The sequence below is a fragment of the Symphalangus syndactylus genome, chromosome 2 (genome assembly GCF_028878055.3).
Source record: "Symphalangus syndactylus isolate Jambi chromosome 2, NHGRI_mSymSyn1-v2.1_pri, whole genome shotgun sequence".
NCBI lineage: Eukaryota > Metazoa > Chordata > Mammalia > Primates > Hylobatidae > Symphalangus > Symphalangus syndactylus.
In genome coordinates, this window is record NC_072424.2 from 132,918,736 (window position 1) to 132,944,422 (window position 25,687).

The 25,687-nt window shown below is 44.3% G+C and overlaps 1 protein-coding gene across 1 annotated transcript in view; it reads left to right on the forward strand.

The window, feature by feature from the left end:
- The window catches only part of TIAM2 (TIAM Rac1 associated GEF 2), a 530,223-nt gene that overhangs the window by 390,541 nt on the left and 113,995 nt on the right, over positions 1–25,687 (forward strand). The window contains 4 exon segments of the mRNA XM_055267826.2: positions 7,436–7,479; positions 9,106–10,305; positions 16,993–17,428; positions 24,666–24,838. Coding sequence (XP_055123801.1) covers positions 7,436–7,479; positions 9,106–10,305; positions 16,993–17,428; positions 24,666–24,838 — 1,853 coding nt within the window.

The window sequence follows — 25,687 nt, forward strand, 5'->3', positions numbered from 1 at the left end:
TTCTATTCATTTAAAAATACTGGTATCAATTCATCGAATGGATTTCATGACCCAACAATGGGCCGACCCACGGCTTGATCAGCCTTCTGTAAGCCATGCTGCAGATGTTGGGATGTTTTCTAAAACAAGTGTGAGTGCCGAGATCCTCCTTGTGATAAATTGACTTACTAAGGTGATGAACTGGACAAAAAGCTGAGCTATTGTCTCTGTGGAATTTATGACTTTCCCCCTTGTTGAATACCAGCCATGCTTGTCAGCGGAGATCCTGCTCGGAGGGCATTCCTTGCTGCAGATGGGTCTATCCATTCATCTGTTAATATGCATTTGGAAGGAGTCCTGCTGAATTCAAAGACAACCAGTGAGGCCCAACAATGGAAGCTTAGCTTCTGGGGCCCTTCACAGCAGCTTGCTTTCTGCTCACTTTATTTGTAAGGATTACTCTTCCTAAGCATTATTCCTATGGAGACCAGATGTTCCCTTTGCCTGCCTCTTTATATAAATTGAGTTCAAGTCTTCTTGTGATTAGAAATGAGCACCTTCATGTCTTGGTATTCACTTCATGCATTCTGAGTGTAGTTCGTTGACTCAGGATGAGAGAAACAGATTCTGGCAGTATTTACAGAGTTTATTACTAAGTTTGGATCCCTGGCAGAGTTGAATGCTTTTGTTTTAGATTTTTAGGCACATTTGTCCTGAGTTTTAATATTTTCAGTGATAGAGACAATAATAAAACTTCAGGGCAGGATTTCTCAGCTTTGGAACTATTGACATATTAGGCCAGATAATTAATTATTTGTTGTGTTGAACTGTCCTGTATATTGTATGGGGTTCAGTAGTATCCCCTTAGCCTTAACCCACTAGGTGACAGTAGCAGACCCCAGTTGTGACAACCCAAAATACTCCCAGACATGCCAAATATCCCTTGGGGGACAAAATCACCATAGTTGAGAATGACTGCTTTAAGGTTGTACCAGTTCAATGTGCATTCAGGTTATTTTCTTACATTTTCTAACATGAGTATCTACTAATGAGAGCGTATGGCTTGTTTCACTGGTTTTCTTTACATTTGATAGACTGCTTGCAAATTAGGTAGTTTTATATGCTGTAATAATTCGGGGGAATTGATCAAAATCAAATGCTAAAACCTAGAAGATTCTTAATTTATCTATATCTGTATATAATATTTAATTTAATAATAGGTAATGAAAGATCTGAAATGACAGTTTTAATAAGATCTAATATCATAATATACAAAATCAGACTTAAAACTAAAATTTAATAATACTTTGTGTTGCATTATTGAATAACGAGTAGGTAATGACAGACCTGAAACAGCAGTTATAATGAGATCTGATATCATAACATATAAAATTAGACTTATAACTGCAAATTAATGATAGTACTCTGTTGCATTTCACAATATTTTAGGTGGTTTCACATATATTTCCACACTTGATTCTCAGTCTGTGAGGTAGTAGGGCAGATATTTTTATCCTCAAGTTGCAAATGAGGAAAATGAAATTCAGAAAGCTTGAGCAGTTTGCCCAAAGTCTCACATGCTGTTTGAGAGACAGAAGTGGGGCTTAACCCCAGTTCGCTGACACAAACCAGACTAGAATTTACAGAGACCCCTCTCCTTAGTGGTTAAAGCTGTCCCCGACCCTCCCCACATAAAGAAAACCAAGTAGATACTGTTATGGTTAGTGATGGCTAGCCCTTTTGTTATCTGGCTCTTGTCACTATCTGAAGTATTTGCCTGGGACTAGGATGAGGGTCCTAGTTTAGTATAAAAATTTGTGTGGAGCAATGTGAAGCCTGTTGGTATCTCCTGGTAGTAGCACTTGCGCTTCCTCTCACAGTCTCGGCCAGCTGTAGATCTGCTTTTTCGCAGTGGCTCCGTTCTGTTTGCTGTCCCCGATCCAGCCCCCGCCCTCCTCGCAGGCCTCTGCTCAGCACCATCTGCCCACCCGGAGGGTTTCCTGCTGTTCCCCTTCAGTTGCTCCATGTGGGTAGCCAGCTCAGGGCCTCAGTCCAGAGACAAAGCAGAGGCGGACGATTCTAGTTTTCTTTGCTATAAATGCCACACTACATGGAACTAGAGAATTTGGGAATCTGACTCATCCAATCAAGCCCAGGCTAAAGGCAAATGAAGAAAAGGTAAATCTCGAATTTCCTCCTGAAAGCTATTTTTTGCCGGGACTCAGTAGATGACAGTGGCTCTTGGGATTGTGATGGCATACTTAGGACATTCCTCCACATTGCTGCACACTTCTGGTGTGGTTACTGGTCACACTTTTAAAAAAGAAAAACTTCCACTCTTTGTAATTTTAGCTTGAAAAGCTACACAGCATACTCATGTGAATGGGGATTGGAGAGGGAATACAGAATGGAGGGTAGGATTTTGGGGATTGGGAGGGAATGCAGAATGGGAGGTAGGATTTTGGGGATTGGGAGGGAATGGAGAATGGAAGATAGGATTTTTTTTTGTTCTAGGTCCATGTCATTGTGATCATTTTTTAAAAATTCCAATATTTATTACAATTGTCCCATAAATAAAAAATAATTATAAAAAAGTCTGTACACAGCATAAAATGTTTGCTAAGTATACACACTCTTGGTGCCACGTTATTCCAAAGTGACTTCACTTAAATTATGTCTCTACCAGCCCTGGGCCTTGCCACACATTGTTATACTTCATACCTCTTCCTGCAGGTTAGAACACCTTCACAGGGGCTGCTGCGGGTGACTATACCTATACATACTTTTGCTATTTGTAAACACCAGGCCCTTTTAAAGTACTTTTGTTTTTAAGAGTTTACATGAAATCTGTTGTTTTTTAAATTTTTTTCAGCCCCCTTTCTATTAACTAAAATAGTTTTTAAACTTGAATATCATAAAATTCCTTTAGTAAAGGAGTCAGGGGGCCAGAGGTTACTGAACATTTGCCTTAAATATTCCCTTGCTTCCGGACAAAAATCATAGCTGAAGCATGACAGATAAATATCTGTTCAATTTGTCAAACTCCTCAGGGACAATAATTACTTAGCTTCCCTCAGGGATTATCCTTCCTGTCAATAAATTTCTCATAAATATTGGATAAATTCTTCCTTCTACAGTTTAAGGCTGTCTTTTTTTTTTTTTTTTTTCTTCCCTGCCAGGATTGACCCAACATTGCACATTTGGTCAGCATTAGAGTGCATATGTGAAAATGCACATTGTTCTATATTTCTGTCACTCCTTGTTTGCTTTTCTCTATCTTAATTATGGAAATGTATCCTCATGAGTTGATACACCAGTCTTTCTGTCATACCCAGTAAGGAGGATTCCCGCCCTTGGTCTGGGGTCCGCATCAACTGTGTAGCACATGAATTGCTGTCATTTGGTACCACAGGTGTCATTGGGTGCTTATGTGAGCCTCCAGGTGCTAGGCCTTGAGCGCACAGCATCTAGTAGAGGATGGGGTCTCCTGTGTTTTTAGAAATATCCCAGGACATAAAAAAATTAAGCTATTTAATTGCAAAAGTAGTAAGATGAGCTTAGGTTCTAACCTTCCGCTGGGGCAGAAACTTCCACCTGGGAGCGATGCAGTGGCTTTGAATTCTGGCCTCTTTGTGTGTCCGTGAGCAGCTGACACAGCCACTCAGTCGCAGTTTTGTCCGCTGGTTTTGGCGAGCTCAGGGCCTGTGCAGTGTGTGCTGCAGCTCAGGAGGGCTGACAGAGGTGGCTGAGGAGTGAGCGGCCGGGAGCCTTTCGCCTCCAGTGTCATCGCTGGACCTTGGTCTTTATGAAAGGAAACAAATGAAGGCTCACTTTGATCGTGACAGTCTGAGTGGCAGCAGCCAGGAGCTTCTCTGGCCATTTATAGTTCCCTCAGTTAAAAAATAAAAGGGTAGCTAAGGTAGAGCAACAGCTCAGGCTTTGAACTTTATTTATTTGTTTATTTATTATTATCATCATCATTTTTGAGACAGAGTCGACAGTCTTGCTGTGTCTGTCGCCCAGGCTGGAGTCCAGTGGCTTGATCTCAGCTCACTGCAACCTCTGCCTCCCGATTCAAGCAATTCTTCCACCTCAGCCTCCCAAGTAGCTGGGATTACAGGTGTGTGCCACCACACTCAGCTGATTTTTTTGTAGTTTTAGTAGAGATGGAGTTTCACCATTTTGGCCAAGCTGGTCTTGAACTCCTGGGCTCGAGTGCTCCATCTGCCTCGGCTTCCCAAAGTGCTGGGATTACAGGCTTGAGCCACCATGCCCAGCCAGGTTTTGAACTTTTTTTTTTCTTTTGAGACTGAGTTTCGCTCTTGTTGCCCAGGCTGGAGTGCAATGGTGCAGTCTCAGCTCACCACAACCTCTGCCTCTGGCGTTTAAGCGATTCTCTTGCCTCAGCCTCCTGAGTAGCTGGGATTACAGGCATGCGCCACCATGCCTGGCTAATTTTATATTTTTGGTAGAGGCGGGGTTTCTCCATGTTGATCAGGCTGGTCTCGAACTCCCGACCTCAGGTGATCCACCCCGCCTTGGCCTCCCAAAGTGCTGGGATTACAGGCGTAAGCCACCACACCCAGCTGGTTTTGGACTTTTAAAAGGTGGGGTTCTTGTGGTCCAGCCCCATGTGTGAGATGGGGCCAGGTTCTAGTGGCAAGTCTAGCAGTTGCTATCCCCTTTTTAGATGTGTGGCACAGCTGCCTACTAAAAGGTAGGGTACCGGCAGCATAGCCGGCACCTTCTCAGTTGTTATTAATTAGAGGCTGAGCTATTGGATTTCCTGCCGATGGCCAAGTGGAAAATCTATTTGCCTTTTTTTTTTTTTTAATTTAAAATGTATCTGCGTGGATAGACTCAGGCAGGAGATTTGTCTTTGTCTTTGTTAGTGGAACCTAGCTCCAGTGTCTTGCTTCTCTTCCCACTAACTGTAAAAGTTACCACTGAGGCCGGGTGCAGTGCCTCATGCCTGTAATCCCAGCACTTTGGGAGGCCGAGGCGGGTGGACCACCTGAGAGTTCGAGACCAGCCTGGCTAACATGGTGAAATCCCGTCTCTACTAAAAATACAAAAATTAGCTGGGTGTGGTGGCAGGCACCTGTAATCCCAGATGCTCAGGAAGCTAAGGCAGGGGAATCACTTGAACCCGGGAGGCAGAGGTTGCAGTGAGTCGAGATTGTACCGCTGCACTCCAGGCTGGGTAACAGAGTGAGACTGTCTCAAAAAAAAAAAAAAAAAAAAAAAAAAAAAGAAAGTTGCCATTGAACCCTCCTAAGAAGATATACAATAGCCAATAAGCACATGAAAAAGATGGCTCAATATCACTTATCATTAGAGAAATGCAAATGAAACCCATAATGAGATACCGCCTATGTCCATTAGGATGACTACTGTCAAAAAACAGAAAATAACAAGCATGGGTGAGGATTTGGAGGAATTGGAACTCTGCTGCACTGTTGGTGAGCGTGTAAAATGGTGCAGCTGTTGTGGAAAACAGTATGGCGGCTCCGTAAAGAATTAAAAATAGGGCTGGGCGCGGTGGCTCACGCCTGTTATCCCAGTACTTTGGGAGGCCGAGGTGGGTGGATCACTTGAGGCCGAAAGTTCGAGACCAGCCTGACCAACATGGTGAAGCTCTGTCTCTATAAAAATACAAAAATTATCTAGCGTAATGGTGCGCACCTGTAATCACAGCTACTCGAGAGGCTGAGGCAGGAGAATCACTTGGACCTGGGAGGTGGAGGTTGCAGTGAGCCGAGATTGTGCCACTGCACTCCAGCCTGGATGACAGAGCAAGACTCTGTCTCCAAACAAAAAAAAAAGGAATTAAAAATAGAATAACCTAATGCTATTGCATTTCCACTTCTGGGTATATATCCCAAAGAATTGAAAGCAGGGTCTGGAAGAGATGGTTAAACACCCATGTTCATAGCAGCATTATTCATAATAGCCAAGAGGTGGAAGCGACCCAAGTGTCTCTCCGTGGGATGAATGAGTAAACAAAATGTGGCATGCACATATAATAGAATGCTATTCAGCCTTAACAAGGAAGGAAATTCTGACACCTGCTACCACGTGGATGAAACTTGAGGGCATTATATTAAGTGAAATAAGCCAGTTGCAAAAAGACAAATACTTTCACTTATATGTGGTATCTAGAGTCCTCAAATTCATAGAGACAGAAAGTAGAATGACGGTTGCCAGGGGCTGTGGGACTGGGGAGTTGCTGTTTAATGGGTGCAGAGTTTCTGTTCTGCAAGTTGGAAATTCTGAAGATGGATGTCGGTGATGGTTGTACAACAGTGTACTTACTGCTTCCCTGTACATTTAAAAATGGGTAAGATGGGCCGGGCGTGGTGGCTCACGCCTATAATCCCAGCACTTTGGGAGGCTGAGGTGGGCAGATCACCTGAGGTCGGGAGTTCGAGACCAGTCTGACCAACATGGAGAAACCCTGTCTCTACAAAATTAGCTGGGCCTGGTGGCGCATGCCTGTAATCCCAGTTACTCAGGAGGCTGAGGCAGGAGAATTGCTTGAACCCAGGAGGCGGAGGTTGCAGTGAGCTGAGATTGTGCCACTGCACTCCCGCCTGGGCAAGAAGAACAAAACTCTTTCTCCAATAAATAAATAAATAAATAAATAAATAAATAAATAAATAAATAAATAAATGGTAAGATGGAAAATGTTATGTTATCCATGTTTGACCACAATTATAAGTAAACATTTTTTTTTTAAAAAAGGAACAAAAAGTCACTATTAAGGCCTCACCCCTCTGCTTCCCGTGTCTGTGGCTTCGTGTCCAGCAGTGAGCACCGCCAGAGGGGAGCCTCCCCATCTCAGCTAGTCCTCCTCCCTTTCAGAAGCCATGCCTTATCCCTCAGAGGGGGACCTCTTGCCCCTGCTAACATGTGCTTGAGAAAGCTTTTAATCTCATTTATGGGGTCAGCCTCTACAAGCTAAGTTATTTTAACCGAGGACTGTTCACTGTGATGTTACATTTTGAGCTTTGTTTTTACTGCTTGGGCCACCTCTCGTCACGCCAGCCCGACGCTCCTGCAGCCCTGTGAGACTGAGAGTCATTTTCCTGGTCGTGGTGACAGATGAGCCACACATGAGTCACTGAAGCGGTCTCCCCTGAAACAAAGGCATGCATTTGACAGCGGACTGGGTGTTGAGTTGGTGGCCTTTGCAAGACTGGGTGGGCAGTTCTGGCTTCAAATGACCCTGATGAATCACACGGTCCACAGACATTTCATTTATTACCTTGACAGTGACCCTGGACACCAGTTGTTTCTTCATATAATTTGCATTAAAGCTTCCTTTTGACTTTGTGGGAGCTTGGAGTAAAACACTTCACAGAGTTTTCTTGCGTTTCTGTTTTTCAGGCTCACTTCATGGACTCACTTTGCGTGCTTGTTAAATGTGCTGTGTTGCTCCCAAGACCATGTAAAGCCTATTGACCACTAACCTCCCTCAGAGCAGAAACTAGACTTCAGGTAAACCCAACCCTTGTGCCTTGGGGGTCACGTCAAGTTGCATGACTGTGATTAAGGTAATAAGTAAAGGTTTAATTATTTGGGCTAGTGATTTTGGTTTTAAAATATCTGATAATTACCACCAAAGAAAAGTCAATCCATTTAACTTCTGTTTTGTGGCTACACATTCTTAGATATAAAAGAATTAAAAATAAAAAGCCTACTAAATATATGTGGAGACCTCACCAGAAGAGCATCACCTCCATCTGACCTAAGATAGTGATATACTGGTTTGAGTGAGAAACTAGGTGGACATGGTAGCATGTTCCTGTAGTTCCAGCTACTTGGGAGGCTGAGGCAGGAGAATCCTTTGAGCCCAGGGGTTTGAAACCAGCCTGGGCAACATAGCAAGATCCCACCTCAAAAAAATTATTTCAGAATTAAAAGAGATGGTTTCTTCTTTCCTCCCTTCCTCCCTCCCTCCCTCTCCCCCTTTTCACTTTGAGTTTGGCTTAACTAATAGACTCCTTGAGCAAACTGGGGTTTTTACAAGGAAGTAAGAGTCTAATATTAAATTTTTCTGATGCCCTTATTCTAAGTCAGCTTCATACTTATTTCTCTCATCGTATTCTAAAGTGAAGACACCTGAAATCTTTAGAAAAGCTCTAGAGATTAGTTTTACTAAAATGTTTTTCTTTCCCAAATGAGAGCTCTTATTTTTTCCCCCATTTTTCATCTCAGCCTCATTTTTGAGGACTTCCAGGCCTTTTTCTTTTGTGGTATTCCTAGAGCCCCAACAGAGCCTGGTACCTGGTGTCATGTTATAAAAATGTGGTAGTTTTTGAGCAAAAATCTCTCAAAATACTATGGAGAGATGTTAGCTCTACGAGTAGTTTATGTATAATGAAAATGTATCTCTCTGATCACTGAAATCTATGTATTTAGACTGACAGAATAAAGATACTTTCCCTGATTTTCCTCTTCAAGAATCATTAGTTTGGTCAAGTGTGGTGGCTCACACCTGTGATGCTAGCACTTTGCGAGGCCGAGGCAAGACAATCTCTTGAGCCCAGGAGTTCAAGACCAGCCTGGAGCAACAGAGTGAGACCCCGTATCTTTAAAAAAAAAAAAAAAAAAAAAAAGCCCGAGCTTGAGAGTGGTAGCATGTGCCTATAGTCCCAGCTACTTGGGAAGCTAAGGCAGGAGGATCACTTGAGCCTAGGAAGTCGAGGCTGCAGTGAGCTGTGACTGCGGCACTGTACTCCAGCCTGGATGATAACAGTGAGACCCTGTCTCAAAAAAAAAGCAAAAAAAACTCATTCAAAGTCTCCCAACACCAAGCCTGAAGCAGATCTTTCTCATAAGCTGATTTTTATGCCTGTTCACCTTCTAAATTAATATTGTATAATGAATAATATCTTTAAAATAACTAGCAGACAGGTGTGCAGTGCTGTCTTTCTAGCTAATGAGCAGCCTTGCAAAATAAGGAGAGCCTGTTTTCCTGACTGACTCTTATCCCTACTCCTCTGAGTCCTTCCAGGCACTGAAGTTGCTGTGTAATATGCAGGGCATTCTTTTTAGAAAGTTCTGTCATAATGGAACATAATTTAGGCCACGGTCTTACTGATGCAACTGTTCTTAATTTAGGTTAAAATGGGCAACTCCGAGAGTCAGTACACCCTTCAAGGATCTAAAAATCATAGCAATACTATTACTGGTGCTAAGCAAATTCCTTGCTCCCTGAAAATACGTGGCATTCATACAAAAGAGGAAAAGTCATTGCATGGATGGGGTCACGGAAGCAGCGGAGCAGGTTACAAGTCCAGGTCCCTGGCCCGAAGCTGCCTTTCTCACTTTAAGAGTAACCAGCCTTACGCATCAAGACCCGGTGGCCCCACATGCAAGGTCTCCAGAGGTGTTGCCTACTCCACGCACAGGACAAATGCCCCAGGGAAGGATTTCCAGGGCATCAGTGCTGCTTTCTCAACTGAGAACGGCTTCCACTCTGTTGGCCACGAGCCAGCAGATAACCACATCACCTCCAGAGACTGCAACGGACACCTTCTCAACTGCTACGGGAGGAATGAGAGCATTGCCTCCACCCCACCGGGCGAAGACCGCAAGAGCCCCAGAGTGCTCATCAAAACGCTGGGGAAGCTGGATGGGTGTTTAAGGGTCGAGTTCCACAACGGTGGCAACCCCAGCAAAGTGCCTGCAGAGGACTCCAGTGAGCCCGTGCAGCTGCTGAGGTACTCACCTACCTTAGCATCGGAAACCTCCCCTGTGCCTGAAGCCAGGAGGGGGTCCAGCGCTGATTCCCTGCCCAGCCATCGCCCGTCTCCCACGGACTCTCGCCTGCGGTCCAGCAAAGGCAGCTCCCTGAGTTCTGAGTCGTCCTGGTATGACTCCCCTTGGGGCAACGTGGGAGAGCTGAGCGAGGCTGAGGGCTCCTTCCTGGCCCCTGGCATGCCTGACCCCAGCCTCCATGCCAGCTTCCCACCTGGTGATGCCAAAAAGCCTTTCAACCAAAGCTCTTCCCTCTCCTCCCTCCGGGAACTGTACAAAGATGCCAACCTGGGGAGCTTCTCCCCGTCAGGTATCCGCCTTTCTGATGAATACATGGGCACACATGCTAGCCTGAGCAACCGTGTCTCTTTTGCTTCCGACATTGATGTGCCCTCCAGGGTGGCACACAGGGACCCCGTCCAGTACAGTTCCTTCACTCTCCCCTGTCGGAAGCCCAAAGCCTTAGTTGAGGATACTGCGAAGAAGGACTCCCTCAAAGCCAGGATGCGACGGATCAGTGACTGGACGGGAAGCCTCTCAAGGAAGAAAAGGAAACTCCAGGTGAGCGTACCTTAGAGCAGGGGGAAGGGTCCCCACAGTTTCCCCACCCGGAGGAGGGGAAGGTTAGTAGAAGCCACCATAGAGTGTTATCGGGGTGCTTAAATGATCTGGCAAAAGTGAAGAGTTTGGTGGAAAGCCTGGCTCATCTCATTTTCAGGTGTGGGTTTGTTTTCTCTTTTGTTTCAGATATTTTCACTTTTAGCCCACAACTTTAATCTTCCTGTGTCTTAGTCAGCTTGGGCTGCAAACAAAATACCACAGACTTGGTTTAATCAACAGACATCTATTTCTTATAATTCTGGAGGCTGGAAGTCAGAGGTCAGAGTGCTAGTGTGGTCCGATTCTGGGGAGGGCTCTCTTCCTGGCTGCAGACGGCCACCTTCTTGCTGTGTCCTCACGCGGCAGAGCAGGAGGTCTAGGCTCTTTTCCTCTTCTTATAAGGACCCTAATCCCATCATGGGGACTCTACCTTCATGACCCCCTCTAAACCAATTACCTGTCAAAGATGTCAGTTAAATACCACCCACTGGTAGTTAAGGCCTCAACATGGATTTTGGGGAGGGAGGAAACAAATGTTCAGTCAATAGCATTTGGGTTCTGTGCATGTGCCTCCACTCTTCCATGCACTCCACAGGTCTAGTCTTAAGACTTGGCCATAGCCGGTGCGGCAGCTCACGCCTGTCATCCCAGCACTTGGGGATGCCAAAGCGGGCAGATCACCTGAGGCCAGGAGTTTGAGACCAGCCTGGCCAACATGGAGAAACCCTGTCTCTATCCAAAATACAAAAATTAGCCTGGCGTGGTGGCAGGTGCCTGTAATCCCAGCTACTTGAGAGGCTGAGGCAGGAGAACCACTTGAACCCGGGAGGTGGAGGTTGCAGTGAGCTGAGATCACACCTGAGCAATAGAGAGAGACTCTGTCTTTAAAAAGAAAAAAAAAAAGTAAGTGCAGAGTTGAAGAGAATTCCTGAAAGAATTGGTTATCTGAGAATTTTACTAGACCTCATTCTTACAGTCCAAACAAAACAGATGAGATTGTCATTATTTTTGGTTGAATAGGCTTGTTGAACTTGATATTACTCTGATGAAATTAAAATTTCTATGCTTAAGTTGGTACATCAAAAAAAAAAAGTTGATGATATATCTACATGTGTAATTTTTTTTTTTTTTTTTTTTTGAGACAGAGTATTGCTCTGTTGCCCAGGCTGGAGTGCAGTGGTGAGATCTTGGCTCACTGCAACCTCTGCCTCCTGTGTCCAAGCAATTCTGCTGCCTCAGCCTCCTGAGTAGCTGGCATTACAGGCGTACACCACCATGCCTGGCTAATTTTTGTATTTTAGTAGAGACGGGGTTTCACCATGTTGGCCAGGCTGGTCTGGAACTCCTGAGCTCAGGTGATCCACCTGCCTTGGCCTCCCAACATGCTGGGATTACAGGCAGGAGCTACCACGTCTGGCCTATATGTGTAATCTTAACCTCCTCATGGAGATAGCTAATGGCATCCTGAAAATATTTTGTACCTGAATACATGCAATAGAAAAATATATATACTGATAAAACTGATAAAATAGGAATGATGAATATACTTCTATTTCATGGGATGTAAAGTTTTACTGAGGGAGCAAAGTGGCTTATCCACTAGGAAGAAAAGCGATAGTTTGCCTTTTTAGGTAACTAGTGGCAATTGCTAGATTTTCAGTTTGTTGTTGTTTTGTTATTTGTTTTTATTTTTGATTATAGAGGGGAGAAGCTTTTTTTTAAATTACTCTGTATAAGTCATGGAGTTGAAGGGAATTTGTGTGGGCAGTTAGTCTCTAGCAGAATTGCATCCTAGATAGACACAAAATTATAAAATTGTATAGAGATTTAGGGGTGGAAATTAATATAACTTTTTTGAGTAGATTGCTTCCGATTTGTGAAGTTTGACTTTTGTTACTTCCTTCTGATGCATAGCGTGTCTGCCTCCACCACCCCCTCCTGTGCTGGGCTTCGGTTCTCCCTCCTTCTCCTTCACACAGAGACGAAGAACAGACGATCAGCATACTGTTTTCAGGACCTCTTCATATCCCTGAATATATTGTAGTAATTTGTATAGTGATTTCACTCCTGGATCATCACTTTTTCAGACTAAACCACGAAATCGTAGAGATTTCCTTGACTTTTTTCTCTCAGCTCCCTTTCCTAAACAACTGATCCTCGCTGAGCATAATGGGAGACGCAGCTTCTTCTTGCTCGAGGTCTGCAGTCCCAGGTGGACAACGTCCACGCCTTTTTGATTCAAGTGTTATGGTGCCGACCTGTGTTCAGCTGTCATCCACTGTGTCCCCTTATTGGTAGTGGCATCGAGCCAATGATTCTGCATCTCTTATGTGCAGTGAGCGTGTTGCTCATCTGTGTGTGTGGCCTGGCTTACACGCGGCTCTAGTGAGCTGCATTCAGTGTCAGTTCCCACGCGGTTCAGAAGCAGACCAGTGGCTGCTGTGTATGAGTCATTCTATCACGGGCAGAGTGACCCTCCTTGCTTCTCCTGCCTACAGAAACTGAGTCTCCTTCAATTCTGCATTGTCCAAAAACTTAACTCTGAATTGTGTGCCTGTAGAGTTAAAAACAAACTGGTTAGGGCCGGGCGTGGTGGCTCACACCTGTCATCCCAGCATTTTGGGAGGCTGAGGCAGGTGGATCACTGGAGGTCAGGAGTTTGAGACCAACCTGGCCAACTTGGTGAAACCCCATCTCTAATAAAAATTAGCTGGGCATGCTGGCATGTGCCTGTTAGTCCCACTACTTGTGAGGCAGAGGCAGGAGAATCGCTTGAATCTGGGAGGTGGAGGTTGCAGTGAGCTGAGATCACGCCAGTGCACTCCAGCCTGGGCAACAGAGTGAGACTCCATCTCAACAACAACAACAACAACAAAAACTGGTTAGAATCAAAGAATTAGAATTTTATTATTTATTTTATTTATATTTATTTATTTTTTGAGACGGAGTCTTGCTCTGTTAAAAAAAAAAAGTATCTTCTTAGCAGATCTTAAGCATAGAATATAGTATTATCAACTGTAGTCACCGTTATTTACCTTAGAGCACAGGAACTCATTCCTCCTGCAAAACTGAGGCTTTGTACCCTTTGAGCAGCATCTTCCCATTTCCCTCTCCTGCCCCTGGCAACCACCATTGTACTCTCTGCTTCAATGAGTTGGACTATTTCAGATTCCACCTGTAAGTGGAATCTTGCAGTACATGTCTTTCTGTAGAGTGACATCTCTTGAGTTTTTACTCTTTTTTTTTTTTTTTTTTTGAGATGGTGTCTCGCTCTTGTTGCCCAGGCTGTAATGCAATGGTGCCATGTTGGCTCACTCAAGCGATTCTCCTGCCTCAGCGTCCGAGTAGCTGGGATTATAGGCGTGCGCCACCACACCCAGCTAATTTTGTATTTTTAGTAGAGATGGGGTTTTTCCATGTTGGTCAGGCTGGTCTCGAACTCCCGACCTCAGGTGATGCACCCGCCTCGGCCTCCCAAAGTGCTGGGATAACAGGCGTGAGCCACCACACTTGGCCTGTTTTTACTCTTGAGTCTTTACTCATCTCCACTCTGCTGTATTGCCCTAGTCATCAAGTTACATTAGCCCTTGTTTCTGATTATTTGATTTGGTGGAAGTGAAGTAATTTGTATGGAAATGGAAATCATATGATTTGTGTATGTATATAGCAGGCACCTTAGTTTCATCCGCATAACACAGTGATTAAGAATTCTAGCCGAACCTATTTAAAGACATTCTATATTTTTTAAAGGCTCTTTTTTGTTAGCCTGCAAATTAGTCACTGGCTATTAGGATTCTAGATAAAAAGATTTAGAAATTTATTAGAGACTGGGAGAGTTCATACCTATGTATAAGAATAAGTTATAAATGCTAAAATGCATTCCACCCCCCGCCCCATTTCTGAAAAAGGAAAATCCTTGCTTTGCTACGGTTAAACATTTAAAAGTTGGCACTGTAACTTGAGAAGCAGTGTCAAGAGTGTGTGTAGGTCACACTTAATTTTGGGACTTCTGTGCCTTTCTCTGGCAGAGTTGTGCTTGTTTTGAAGCATTCCATCATGGCCCTTGCAGGCTATCAGAGGTAATTCCAGTGTTTTTGGGTTATGAGTCAGAGGGACATATTTATAACTGAGATAATGTTAATACTAGCTAGATGAGAAGTGTTTCTTCACCTTTTAGGAGTTTTTTGTTTTGTTTTTCTTTTGAGACAGAGTCTTGCTCTGTCACCCAGGCTGGAGTGCAGTGGCGTGATCTCTACTCACTGCAACCTCCGCCTCCCGGGTTCAAGCGATTCTCCTGCCTCAGCATCCCAAGTAGCTGGGACTACAGGCATGTGCCGCTGCACCTGGCTAATTTTTCATATTTTTAGTAGAGATGGGGTTTCACCGTGTTAGCCAGGATGGTCTCGATCTCCTGACCTCGTGATCCGCCCACCTTGGCCTCCCAAAGTGCTGGGATTACAGGCGTGAGCCACCGCACCCAGCCAGGAGTTTTTGAAAAGCAACAAAGTGACAATTTAAAAAAAAAACTCTAAGTATTTCCAAAGTTTCCTGTGCAAGTGACTCACAACAGCTGGTTTATTTGCTCTGTTATGCATAAGCATCAGTGTATAAATAAATATGACTGGAGATGCAGTGTAAACAGTGGCAAATCATATTTCTATTTGTAATATATGCTTGGGGCGCAGTTGTTCATGGCTCCTTGGTGTTTGGAAGTACTCTCCAGTTCTGTGATTATTCTCCTACAAAACAGCAAGTAATTGCAACTTGATTTTTGGATGAAAAGGAAACCTCTCTACACAATGTGATATTCAAAATAAGGCCTTCAGTCAATGGTCCTTGACCCAGTTTTCCATCATTTCTATTTTAATGCATAAGAAAATATAATTGAAAGCCCACTAGCAGCTGAGTAGTCTTGAGTGTGCTTGGCGTCTCTGCAGTTATCTTCGTTTAAGCCATAAATGTTGAATGTCAGTGCCTTTTGAGTCAGAAGTTAAGCTCACTTTATGCTGAAAATTTTAATTACTGCCATTTACCAGTGAAAAGTCTGTATGCAAATTATTTTTCTTCAGTGACTAGACTTCTAATCCAGATATTAGAGAAATGTCTTTATGTTTTCAGCTCTGTGCGTGGCCAGCTCAATGTTCAATGCACCCGGTCTTCACAGGGAGCAACATTACTATATAAGTATGAATTGTATTTAGAGCTGCCTGTGTTCGATTTTTGTGTTGGAATAAATACTGCAGTTAAGAATCATGTCTTTGATATCTCCAGTACCTAGAATAAAATAGGTACTCAAATGAAAGGATGTGAATGAATAAATGAGTGTATTTTTTCATGAAAGTAATTCTCTAAGTAAGAAATATTAATTATGAAAAAAACTGGCTGGGTGCGGTGGCTCATGCCTGTAATCCCAGTGCTTTAGGAGGCCGAGGTGGGCGGATCACCTGAGGTTGGGAGTTTGAGACCAGCCTGACCAACATGAAGAAACCCTGTCGCTACTAAAAATACAAAATTAGCCGGGTGTGGTGGCGCATGCGTGTAATCCCAGCTACTTGGGAGGCTGAGGCAGGAGAGTCACTTGAACCTAGGAGGCGGAGGTTGCAGTGAGCCGAGATTGCGCCATTGCACTCCAGCCTGGGCAACGAGAGCAGAACTCCATCTCGGAAAAAAAAAAAAGAAAAACAAAAAAGCTATAGTTAGTAGCCAGTACCCTTCGTAGATAAGGAATCCTAAGTGTATTATTATTATTATTATTATTTTTGAGATGGAGTTTCGCTCTTGTTGCCCAGGCTAGAGTGCAATGGTGCGATCGCGGTTCACAGCAACCTCTGCCTCCCAGGTTCAGGTGATTCTCCTGCCTCAGCCTCCCGAATAGCTGGGATTACAGGTGCTCACTGCCATGCCTGGCTAATTTTTGTATTTTTAGTAGAGACAGGGTTTCACCATGTTGGCCAGGCTGGTCTCAAACTCCTGGCCTCAGGTGATCCACCAGCCTCGGCCTCCCAAAGTGCTAGAATTATAAGCATGAGTCACCTCGCCACCTATTATTTTTACTATATGAACTGGGAAAATAAGATACTAGAGATGTCAAAGTCTAGAAGTCTGGACCTGGGCACTTGGCCAGAAGCTGGGGACTATAGGGAGAGAAGGAGAAGTTTTTGGGTTTTGCGTGACAATACTGAGTCCCTATCTTCCCCACTCTACCCTGGTACTAGTAATTTTCTAATTTACCTTTCAAATGATCCAGGGGAAAAATAAATTGCAAGAATATGAATTCTTTTCTGGAAGATACTGATTCATGGTTAGCAATGAAGAAAGAAATATCATTCTAGTAATTTTCACTAGTGTGTGGTAAACATACTAGTTAATTTCTCAATGCTAAGCGCAGGTTAGATTTAGGAGAGCCGTTGGTATTTTATTTACCTCTCTAAGTGCTAATTCTACTGGATATAAATTGGCTTGGGCAACATTATTTTTAAAATTCTTTCTGGTATGAAGACTTGATGGTTAAAGATGTGTTTTTGTTACAAGAATCTTGCTTTGCGTTACATTATTAGCAGCCACCAGTACTACACTTATGCTGTGTTCAAGAAGGGGTGCTTTGGATAGCTGTAAGCTCTGATGGGTGATCACGTGTGTTTCTCACAGGAGCCGAGGTCCAAGGAGGGCAGTGACTACTTTGACAGTCGCTCTGATGGACTGAATACAGATGTGCAGGGATCCTCTCAGGCATCTGCTTTTCTGTGGTCAGGGGGCTCTGCTCAGATCCTGTTTCAGAGAAGCGAATCCACTCATGCGATTGGCAGCGATCCCCTCCGGCAGAACATTTATGAGAATTTCATGCGAGAGTTGGAAATGAGCAGGACCAACACTGAGAACATAGAAACATCTACAGAAACCGCCGAGTCCAGCAGCGAGTCACTCAGCTCTCTGGAACAGCTGGATCTGCTCTTTGAGAAGGAACAGGGGGTGGTCCGGAAAGCCGGGTGGCTTTTCTTCAAGCCCCTGGTCACTGTGCAGAAGGAAAGGAAGCTTGAGCTGGTGGCACGAAGGAAATGGAAACAGTACTGGGTAACGCTGAAAGGTGAGTGCAGTGTCACCTGCTGAGGCCACTGGGGACTGTTTCCTCTAGCCATGCCCTTTCCCAGGAAGTACCAAGAGTCTAGCATTGATTTGAGTTCATATGAGGGGTTTGACACAGGATCCATGGGCTGCCTTAATGCAGATACTTTCTCACACCTGTGAAATAGGCTTTACCTACTATTCACATGTATTATGCAGTTCAATAAATAATTATTGGATTTTTTACTTATTTTTATTTTTTTGAGACAGAGTCTTGCTTTGTTGCCCAGGCTGGAGTGCAATGGCACAATCTCAGCTCACTGCAACCTCTGCCTCCCAGGCTCAAGCAATTTTCGTGCCTCAGCCTCCTGAGTAGCTGGAATTACAGGCGTGTGCCACCACACCTGGCTAATTTTTGTCTAATTTTTAGTAGAGACGGGGATTCATCATGTTGACCAGGCTGCTCTCATAACTCCTGACCTCAAGTAGTTCATCTACCTTGGCCTCCCAAAGTGCTGGGATTACAGGCATGAGCCACTGCACCCGGCCTATTATAATGGTTGGATTTAATACTTATCGCTTATTTTATAGGTATGCCTATACCGTTTTAGATACTTTCTCTGGATTTGGAGAAAAAAAGTCAATAACCAAAGGTAGTTACTTATTTGGAAGGCAGCTTCTGAATTTCACATTCTGTACATGTTCAGAACTCCAAAGAAGCTTTCTTTCCAGCTTGTGCAACTAAGAATATCATCTGGATTATTGATTTGTCATTCCAGCTTTATGAACAAAGTCTATTTGTTGTCATCACTAACAAGTGCAGCTGTCTTTTTTTTATATATACTTTAAGTTCTAGGGTACATGTGCACAATGTGCATGCAGGTTTGTTACATAGGTATACGTGTGCCATGTTGGTTTGCTGCACCCATCAACTCATCATTTACATTAGGTATTTCTCCTAATGCTATCCCTCCCCCACCTCCCCACCCCACCGACAGGCCCCGGTTTGTGATGTTCCCCACCCTGTGTCCAAGTGTTCTCATTGTTTAATTCCCACCTCTGAGTGAGAACATGCGGTGTTTGGTTTTCTGTCCTTGCGATAGTTTGCTGAGAATGATGGTTTCCAGCTTCATCCATGTCCCGCAAAGCACAGGAACTCATCCTCTTTTATGGCTGCATAGTATTCCATGGTGTATGTGTGCCACATTTTCTTAATCCAGTCTATCATTTATGGACCAGCTGTCTTTTTTTTTAAACATAAAGGCAATAGAAGTAAGAATTTGTTTTGTTGAAATGAGAAAAGTTTTTTATAAGCATTGCCATTTAAAAACTATAATTGCCATGAGGAAGCAAGAAGCTCCAAATCTGTACAGCAGCATTGATTTATGCAGATGCACACAGAGCTGCCTCGCAGTCTGTGGCATTCTGCACAGCCCCATGGGACTCTTTGTCAGAGGAGCTGAGTGTGTTGTTCAAAAGCCAAACCTTATCGTCAAGTGATGCCCTTCCCTGTCACAGGAGAGAGCAGAAACATCTGCAAATGCTATGTGTGCAATGTCCGGTGCCCTTTCAATTACCACTTTCTAGCTTTTCTTTGCCTTTTATTGAACAGTTGGAGCCCTGCTCCCCCAGCCGTGGAGGGCAGGCATCATGCCTTGGTTACCACAAGCCCCTCTGGTCCTATGGTAAAGGGGCACTTGCAAAGGCATTTCATATCCAAGTGATACCTTCTCCTAGCAGGCCGGCGGGTGTACAAAGCCCAGGGGCCCAGCATTCCTCACATTCTACAGTCTTCTTTTCCATCCCTAGGTTTGGATGCTTGTAGACATTGTGGCTGGCTGAGGAAGGTAAAGAACGTCCCCCGTTTTTCCATACTGGAGAGGCAGTTTTCTGTATTGAATGACAGAAATGATTTGGAAAGACGGAATAATGGATTGAATCTGGCAGGATTAAAATTTAAAGAGATAAGAAAGTTCTGCTTTAAGGTTTAAAAGTCAGATAGCTACCCAAGGACAGGATAGGGAAATGTGGCTGCAAACTATTATGAGTGAGGCCAGGTGCAGTGGCTCACACCTGTAATGCTGGCACTTTGGGAGGCCGAGGCGGGTGGATCACCTGGGGTTAAGAGTTTGAGACCAGCCTGGCCAACATGGTGAAACCCCATCTCTACTAAAAATACAATAATTAGCCTGGCATGATGGCAGGTACCTGTAATCCCAGCTACTCAGGAGGCTGAGGCTGCAGAATCGCTTGAACCTAGGAGGCGGAGGTTGCAGAGGTTGCAGAGAGCCGAGATCATGCCACTGCACTCCAGCCTAGGCGACAAGAGTGAAACTCCATCTCAAAAACAAACAAACAAACCAAAACAAGTATTATGAGTGAAAAAGTGAAAAAAGGGTTTAATTTGCAGGCCATGTGTTTCCAAGGTGATGTGGCTGAAAAGGTAAATGTGATTTCAAAGAGCAAATGTGATCTTCAGCTACCTCATTAGAGATGTCACGTGATCATCAGCTACCTCATTAGAGATGCTGTATCTCTTGCAAAAGAGATGACAGTCTCTCCTTTCTTTGCCCTGGTCAGAGCTGGTCGTTTCCCTCCTTGTGGGCACAATATCGCAGGAGACTTGTTAGGAAATGAGAAATTGATCTTTGAAAGGTTCTCCCGGAGGATCCCTAAGTGGGGAGAGAGTGAACATGTTCCCTTAAGGGGTGAACATCTGGGACTGTTTGTGAATCAGTCTGAAGGTGCCTCCTAGTCACATGATATGAATACTTAGAACGGATGCATGTTACCCCATCATGTGTCATGTATCTACTTTTTTAATGTAAAATTTGTTTCTTAAAATTAATTCTTTGAGAATTTCTTCCCTGCCTGTCTATGGATTTGAAAACCCCCAGTATACATCACCCTAGTGGTGGGGGCTAGACTGGGAGGCAGGGTGACTGTGTGTGTGTGTGTGTGTGTGTGTGTATGTATGTGTGTGTGAGAGAGAGGGAAAGAGAGAGAGAGAGAGAATATACCACTTTGAGAAGCAGGGCCATAGGTGACGACAAGGAGATTTAGAGCCGTGTCACATGGAGGTGGGCATAAAGATCTAGGGATGTTTAGCATGGAGAAAATAAACACTGGGTGGGAGTGAACAGCTGTGTGTAGAAGAGACATTGAATTTATTCTGGGCCTGCAGAGGTTAGGGTGGGACTGATAGATGGGAGACAGGCTGATTCTAAATTAATGTAAAAAACAACAGTGACAGCCATGAGCATGTGGAAAGATGCTCCCTTTTTGATTTCTCTGCTACTGATCACATTTGTCCAGAGCCAAATTGTTGCAGGCTTCTTGAGGGAAACTCAGGCAGATATCACTTAAGGGCTGGAAGAACTGACTGGCAGCTTCCTGTATTTTATCCCACAAGGTAGACCAGGAGCTTCTGGCTGCCAACTTCAGGAGTAGTGATGGACCTGAGTTGTCACTGAGCGTTGCTAGATTTGTAGTCTTGGCTAGGTCCTGCTTTCCTGGTGTTTGCTTGTAAAACACTTCAAGATCCATGGATAAAGGGTACTTTGTAGTATAAATGTTATCAAGCACTCATTTCTTCCTTTCCTTTGCAGCCAAGGCAAGACATGCGATAAAGATGTTTTTTTCCCCCAGAGTAACCTTTTCCATGTGGCTTTCTACACCTCTTTCCTCTGGGAATTCAGTATGTTGAGTTCTAATTTCTTGGCTTAGAATCCAAGTTGTAATGTTTGGACTTAACTGTTTGGTTTAATCTTAGTTAAAAACACATATATGTATACACACACACACACACACACACACACACACTTAAACCTAATTTTTAAATTATCCTTAAAGTATCCATGAAAATAAATGGGAGACAGTTTTCTGGAGAGAGCCATTATTAACAAACCATCTGGTTATCTGCCTACCTGGAATGTATAGGTATGCGAGGGACATACATGTTTTTCAAGGCTTTGGAGGATGTAATAAATTTTTAACAAGAGTAATTCTGCTTTCCATTTGTCTTTTCCAATGAGTGGATTTTCATGCAGTTCACTGGGGACTTCTTGGGCTGAAGAGTTGGCAAGGTCATTAAACATATCCCTCAAAATGTGCAACAGACTGAGTGATAGTCAGTGTCGGGGGAGGAGTTCATAAACTAATTTTAGGGTATTGGTAATTCTTCCCCGAGACAGGCCAGCAGCAGGGATGGGAGGTCAAGAGGGTGTCATAGAAGAGGTGGATTTGAGGGAAAACCAAGACTAATTGCCCTCCTTCCCCTGGGTGAGATTTCTACCAATATTACCTCTCTGTTCCTGTAGTGCCATTGCTATGCCAATCTGTTTTCTCTTTCTGCTACCATAGCAAGAACGTCTAGTGTCAACGACCCCTCTAAGCCAAGACCAGCGCTTGGTAGGGACTGGGCAGGGCTGGTGGCCCCCAGCACCGGGGTGAATGGCAGAGGCAGGGCTGGGGGCCCCTAGCACCGGGGTGAATGGCAGAGGCAGGGCTGGGGACCCCCAGCACCGGGGTGAATGGCAGAGGCAGGGCTGGTGGCCCCCAGCACCGGGGTGAATGGCAGAGGCAGGGCTGGTGACCCCCAGCACCGGGGTGAATGGCAGAGGCAGGGCTGGTGACCCCCAGCACCGGGGTGAATGGCAGAGGCAGGGCTGGGGACCCCCAGCACCGGGGTGAATGGCAGAGGCAGGGCTGGTGGCCCCCAGCACCGGGGTGAATGGCAGAGGCAGGGCTGGTGGTCCCCAGCACCGGGGTGAATGGCAGAGGCAGGACTGGTGGCCCCCAGCACCGGGGTGAATGACAGAGGCTTCACTGACACGGGTGCAGCCCGTTTCCACTGGCCCCAGTGCCCCCTTAGAGATGCAGAGTCCCGTGAAGTTGAACTTGATGTCATAGAGTTAAGATTGATTTCCTGATTTTTAAATTCGATAGCCACAAAATTCTGCCTATTGTTTTACTTCCTGGCCTGGCTCTAATGTGAAATGTCCTGTTTTGATTTCATGCCTCCAAGTTAGAGCGGGAGTCTGTTGTCCATGGGTTGTTAGGTTTGGTGACATTTTGGCATTGGCCCAAGGTTTGCATTCATTTCCTTTAGATGCCACGATTTAAACCATGGGTGTTGGGATTCCAGTGTTAGGGAAGCTGGGAAGTGAACGTGAACCCATCGGAAAGAATTTGGACGTGTGTGCAGCTGGAACTGCTCTGCCCCTTTGCCCTGGTCCTCGGGCCCCAGGTCATGGCTTGTAGCATGTGCAACAGTAGCATCAGATGGGCCTTACTCGATGGGAAGACTTGGTTTATTGTTTAACTGCTGCATCAGTGGCTGGAAAAAGATACTGGCCAGGCCTGCAAGAAGCAGCTCTGGCTGTAAACCTCTTGCTATTTTCCCTTGTTTGTAATGTTGGAGTTCAGTCAGCCTGTTAGTTTGGATGAGTTTTATTTGTGGGGAGGAGCAAACGCACAGTTTCTTGAGATCATAAAGTACCATGGAGGGAGAAAGTACTGTTTCTGAAGTCCAAGCTTGGAGCAGGCATCTTTCTCTCTTGGCTTCTGTGTGCTGTTATCGGTTCTATTGTATAAACTTGTTTGTTCATATCAAGACTTATTTTTAAAGGAAGTAATGAAATTGGAAAGATGAAATAGTTTTCAAAACATCTGAACTTTTATGAATGAGGATGTAAACACAGTAGGATAAAGTACCATGAAGTGGGCCCCAGGCACTTATTTACAGTGAAGGCAGGCTGGTGTTTCTCTCCTGTCAATGTGAAAGGCACTTGCGAAGCACCCAGATGGTGGTCATGTCATTGTTATTTGTATGCTGGAGGTTGCCACATGAGAAGTGGTCAAAAAAGTTTATTGGATACAGATTTGAGGGGATAGTTAACCTATACAAGAGGACACATTTGTGAGCATTTTAGAAGCATTAATTTGCTTAAAAATTGTGTCTAATAATTATAATGCGATTTCTAATTAATGAAGCAAACTCTTCATAATTTCTACCTGCAATACTTTATTTGCTTATGAGGGGAAAAATAAGTACTTAAAAGCATATGTTGCAGTATTTTTAGAGTAATGTTTGAAAATTCAGGCACATTTAGTTTCACTTTTCTCCCTTGGCCTAAGTAATGTTTTCTATTACTGTGAGACAAAAGGAAATACTAAAAATTAAGTTATTTTACATGGCATTTGGAGAACAAACTGGGTACTTTCTCATAAATGGCAAAGTCCCCTAGGTATGTTCAGTTTCTTGTTCCCATTGATGGTCAACGGAGTGAGTGAGTGTGGTATTTTCTTTGGTCTCTCACATTGAGATACCCTAAATAATGTGGTGTTGTGCTTAAGGATGAGGGCTTTGGGGCCAGAGGGCCTGAGTTCACATCCCTGCTGCTCCACGGTGCAGCGGTGGGACCCCTGCAAGTAATTCGATCTGTCAGTTTTCTCATTTTTAGTGTGAAAGGAAAATAAAACCTGGAGACCCCAGTTCCTGACACCAGAAGGAAAAAAAAAAATTAAGCAGAAAGCTGAGTCATGCAAGAAGCTGCCTTTCATTTTCTTTCTAAGCAGGAGCTACAGATAAAAGGTTAAATATCCCCACAGGTAGCCAGCTACTCTGTGTTCACCTTATCTTATGTAAAGTGCTGATTCATCAAGTGCTGGATGATTACATGTTTGACAGTTCCCCTGCCTGCTCCTTTTCCCTTGCAGCAGGTGGATTACCATGCTCTGCCTCTTTCCCCTCCAGCCCACTTTTAATTTTTAAACATTGAAGCCCTCAACATTGTCTTTGGAGGAAAGCACAGACCACAGACTATTTCTGTGATTCTGTGTTCTCGTCCTCTGGGCATGTCCATAACTTTGGCAAAATAAACTTCTCAATGGATCAAGACCTGTCCTAGATACTTTTTGGGTTACAGTAGAATAGGCTAAATAACCCTGCCCACCTTAGGGCCTCTGTGGGGATTAAATAAGCCAGTGCATGTGCAGTACTTAGAAGAGTTAAGCAACAACTTATTATTTGGTATTGTTATTACTGATATTACATTTACAAAGACATCGCATTTTCATTTAAGTTCATTCTGATACAACTAGGTATACTTCAGATGCCACTTTTCCTTGTTTACCATGTTTCTGTCGCACGATTGTCTCACTCAGGTGTTTTTGAAAAAGTGTATCACTTACCTTCCCAGTCTCTTCCTATATCTCCAGGTCTGACCGGGATGTTATTTTGCTTCTCTGTTTCACAGGATGCACGCTGCTGTTTTATGAGACCTATGGGAAGAATTCCATGGATCAGAGCAGTGCCCCTCGGTGCGCTCTGTTTGCAGAAGACAGCATAGTGCAGTCTGTTCCAGAACATCCCAAGAAAGAAAATGTGTTCTGCCTCAGCAACTCCTTTGGAGATGTCTACCTTTTCCAGGTACTGCTGGTACTTTGTAAGTGGAGGTAATAGTTTATGTACTGCTAGAATAAGAAGGAACAGAAAAGGCAAAACTTGGAAATGAAATTGAATAAATAGTCAGGCTTTGGATTTGGCCTTAAGCAACTGCCAAGGGCACTGGGCCATCACCAATCCAGTCATTCATCCAGAGGGCACTTTTCAGTGCCTCTGAAGTCCCAGGCTGTGGCCCATGAGATGCTCATTGGGACACAAAGAGAAAAAAATCATGATCCCTGTTTTGGAGTAACTGGTGATCTAGCGAGTGCAATGGTCGAGATTCCCAGATGTGGGGCTTTTAAAATGAAGCTTGGAGAATATTGATGGGAGAGGCTTGGGTTCTTCCCACGAATCTCAGTGGATGTCAAAGGTTTTCGGGAAAACCCTCATAGACAAGTGCTGTGAGGTCTCATTTCCCTGTGGAAGTGGTATTAGGATCTTAAGATTCGGGTTATCTACCGTTAGAATTTTCAGTGACTTCCTAGCCAATGAGATGTTGCAGAACATGGCGTTACTGAGCCATCGGTATTGGGGTCAGGCTTAGATTTGAATCCTGGCACCTTTGTTAGCGTTGAGTTTGTATGTGATCTTGGAGCGCGTACCAGACTTCTCTGAGCTTTGGGCCCTTCAACCAGTAGGATAATAGTGGCTTACATGATTGCCGTAAGAGTAAATAACACCGTGTGTGTGTTAAATGCTAAATAAATTCTAACTTGGTGATTAATATTAACTCAGAAGAGGTGAGAGTGAGAGCTGGGGAGTGAAGTGTGCTTCTTAAATGTCCCTCATCTAAACCCAGCACTTGGCATACACACAGTGTTGGCTGTAGGA